We start from the raw sequence: 3,285 nt of genomic DNA on the forward strand, positions 1-3,285 counted from the left end.
TTCCCTAAGTCACTAGTCCAAAATACACACCCTGCACATGCAGGAGACTAGTTCTGCACTTTCCTGTAGGCACAGGAAGGTCACAGCTGGAGAGAGAAACTCAATCAACTCTGAGCAACCAGCATTACTAACAGCCTCATTTTAGAAGTACACATTTGGCAGCTTAGCCGCTGGCAAAGGTAGAAATGCAACTTTTAAGTCACTCGGAGAGCAAACATGGCTGGGGTTACTGAAGAAGGGTGAACTGGTTTTTCTAGGAAGATGCCTGCACTTTTTCCTGTGCACAGAGATAGTAAAAAGTAATATAGACACTGTCCTTCAAAGCTTAGGATGACTACTCCAGCACTGGAAATATTCCTTGGCTGTGAGCAAGAATCTCAAGGTCGTATTTGTTCCCTGGTATCCTACTTGGCAGGGATCTGCTCATCTGCTTACCCACCTGACCACAGTATTGTAAATGACAGATAATCCTTTCATCTGCCATGGTTGCTGTCTTGTCTACTACAGGCTGTGGACTACATATGGGGAAAAGAATCATTGTTAAAATAAAAACACTGAACCTGAAGCTTATTTAAATTCAGGTCAGTCAGCTCTTGCTTCTCTCAGGTCTCAAAACTTAGCTTAGTGACTGCACGCTGCTTTCCACAGAAATCTAAGACACAAATTTTGAGTAAGGCTTAGTTTCAGTTAGAATAGCAGTCTGTGTTTTTGGCATGTTTGCATTGTCCTCTGTGACTAATACTTTGAAATCTCACTTCCTATAGGATTGGAATGACTATGATGAAAAAACAAAGGAGTCTGTTGGAATCTATGAAGTTACCCACAAATTTGTAAAATGCTGAAGTCCACACCCCTAATAAATCTTGACACGCTTATTGACGAAGTTGCTGTGAGCATAAGAGATGCAGTTTCCTTGGAGTAACTTCTCACATGGCTGTACTTTAGAAATGGAAGCCTAAGTTGTACTTACTGTCCCCAGCATGCCCTAATAAAATATTTTCCACAGAGCACTTTGAGGTGGCCTCAGTACAAACTGAAAATAGTATATATGCTTGACTAAACTGTGCCATTTTCTTAATGTTGTCTTTTGGGGAATATATATGGTTGTGCTGAACTGTAGTGTAACTACTGTTATCCATGGTAACTACTGAGACAATTTACAGCCTTTAGTTTTTAACAGTCTATCAATCACCAAGAAGTACCCACCTTTGATTCTCTATCAGAAGCAGCAAGGTCTTTTCATTCCTGTCATCAGGCAATGGCTACAAGTATCATCAGCAAAGGGACAGTGTTAACTGTTCAAGGGAAGAGGTACATCCTTAGTAGTTTTCTGCCAGTTCAAGTAAAGGCACCGAGGTGTGTTTACCCAGAACACTTGCTTACTAAGCTTCACTGCTACTGACACTTACACATAGCTGTTCTCATGTTTGGAAACAAACAAACAAACAAAACACCCCCTCAAATAATATTCTTTAGTGAATTTCACTCAAAGACTTTCGGGCTGACTATTGGTTCCTGATATATTTCCTCCATCCTCCAAAATGATCACCTTTTTTTGATTGTTTAAATGAGCAAGGAAAATCGTAAGTTTTAAGGCAAGTTTCAAAATAATCCTTTCCAGCTGAAAACTAGAACAGCACATTATAGGCTACAGAGCAAACAGCTCTGACTAAGAAAAGGTTTTAAGCCTTCAGACTTACATATTTAAAGCATGCCTCTCCCCTTCCTAGTATCTGCAGTTCATACTTCAACATATGGCATTGCTTACACTTTCTGTGATAAAAAAGACAGTGGGAGAACCTGGAAGCTGAGATATCCAAGGGAAGAGTAAAGGCAAGCAGGTGTCTGAGCCTCTCAACCTGGTCTGGCACATCCAACCAACAGACTTTTATATTCTGTGAATATGTATCTGGTTGTCAGGACACAGTGGGCTGGGCTGAAAGACACGAGCTGTGTTAGTTTTACACGGAGCTGCAGAAGCAAGCACTACTGTGCTATTCAGCTCCAGAAAAAGACTCACCTTCCCAGAAGAGTGGAAGTCAAGAGAGTGTCCAGTGCAGAGGAGTTCAAGTTACACACACCACAATGAATTTTGAGCACAAAGGGGTATCTCTGTGCATGCAAGGACATCTGTGGTGTCATCCCAGCAACTCTGAGCCCCTTTGGCTTCTTGCTAACAAAGGCTCCTTCCTCTTTTGCTATCACCCACTTTGTAGATGTCAGAGTCCCAGTTGTGAACAGCGGACGAGGAACTTGTCTGCATCAGTTTCATCTCGCATTCACAGCATCTCTAAGTTTTACTGATGCCTACGCTCAGTCTCTCCTGCAATCTTCCAGAGTTCTGATAAGCCTTAGCCTTTAGCATTTCTGCACAAGCCCCAGTGCAGTGAAGATGCAGCTCTAGGCACTATGACTGGCATTTGTTGCACTGAATAACATCCAACGTTCTAGCTGAGAGAACAGGAAGGAAACAGGGTAACATTCTGTTAAGGTTACTTTTCCACAGTAAGAAGTTTGGAACGAGAGAACCCCGAAAGATAAAGATCAGTGTTTTTTCTTTTTTAAGGCACAAGAGCACATACTTACAAAGCACATTACTGACCAGATTTCATGTCTGGAAGGGGAGAGCCATAACCGCAAAATGCTGTCAGTAGCAGTCTTTTCAACCTTTATAAGAAACGTGAGCTATTGATAAAAGGAGTACTCATGCTGTACAATTTTGATACAGCAATGAAAGAACACTGTGGTTATTACAACAGCTTTATTACAACACAGTCTTTTCCAGTCCATTTAACAACTTGGTGATTGCAGATTAATTACAGTCCCCCACTTCATTTTTTGTTTCTCAAAAAGCTGTTACAGTGGAAAGGCTTCAAGCAGTTGAGGCACAATCAGTCCTGATATCAGTTCAAGTTTAAAGAGGAAAGTGTGACAAGTTAGTAAGGAACCTTACTGCAAGAGTGCAAATATAACCACTCTTTCTTACTTAAAATTATTGCTTTTTTTTAAAAAAAATCAAGTAATTTTAGAGTGCTATCACAGTACTGTAGTCTGAACATTCATGGAACACAGATGTTCCAAGTTCATAAACTCATTAATAATGCTTTTGATTTTAAATAATGTGTTTTAAGAATGCATGGATCTGTTGGAACAGATGGATGTTACTTAATTTTGACATTGTCTGCACTTGTTTTCTTTAAAATAGATATAAATTTCATAGCAGATCTAACAATGTTGAAGTTCAATGAAGACAGATGAAGTCCATTAAGCTGGGCAGCCGCAGCC

The 3,285-nt window shown here is 40.4% G+C and overlaps 1 protein-coding gene across 1 annotated transcript in view; it reads left to right on the plus strand.

Moving 5' to 3' along the window:
• LOC104493783 (chromosome unknown open reading frame, human C1orf123) overlaps window positions 1-1,006 on the plus strand; it is a 7,088-nt gene extending 6,082 nt beyond the window's left edge. The window contains exon 7 of the mRNA XM_010136520.1: window positions 765-1,006. Coding sequence (XP_010134822.1) covers window positions 765-842 — 78 coding nt within the window. The 3' untranslated portion in view covers window positions 843-1,006. The remainder of the gene's footprint in view (window positions 1-764) is intronic.
• Window positions 1,007-3,285: the final 2,279 nt, after the last annotated feature.

The sequence above is a fragment of the Buceros rhinoceros genome, unplaced genomic scaffold (genome assembly GCF_000710305.1).
Source record: "Buceros rhinoceros silvestris isolate BGI_N320 unplaced genomic scaffold, ASM71030v1 scaffold29935, whole genome shotgun sequence".
Taxonomy (NCBI): Eukaryota; Metazoa; Chordata; class Aves; order Bucerotiformes; family Bucerotidae; genus Buceros; species Buceros rhinoceros.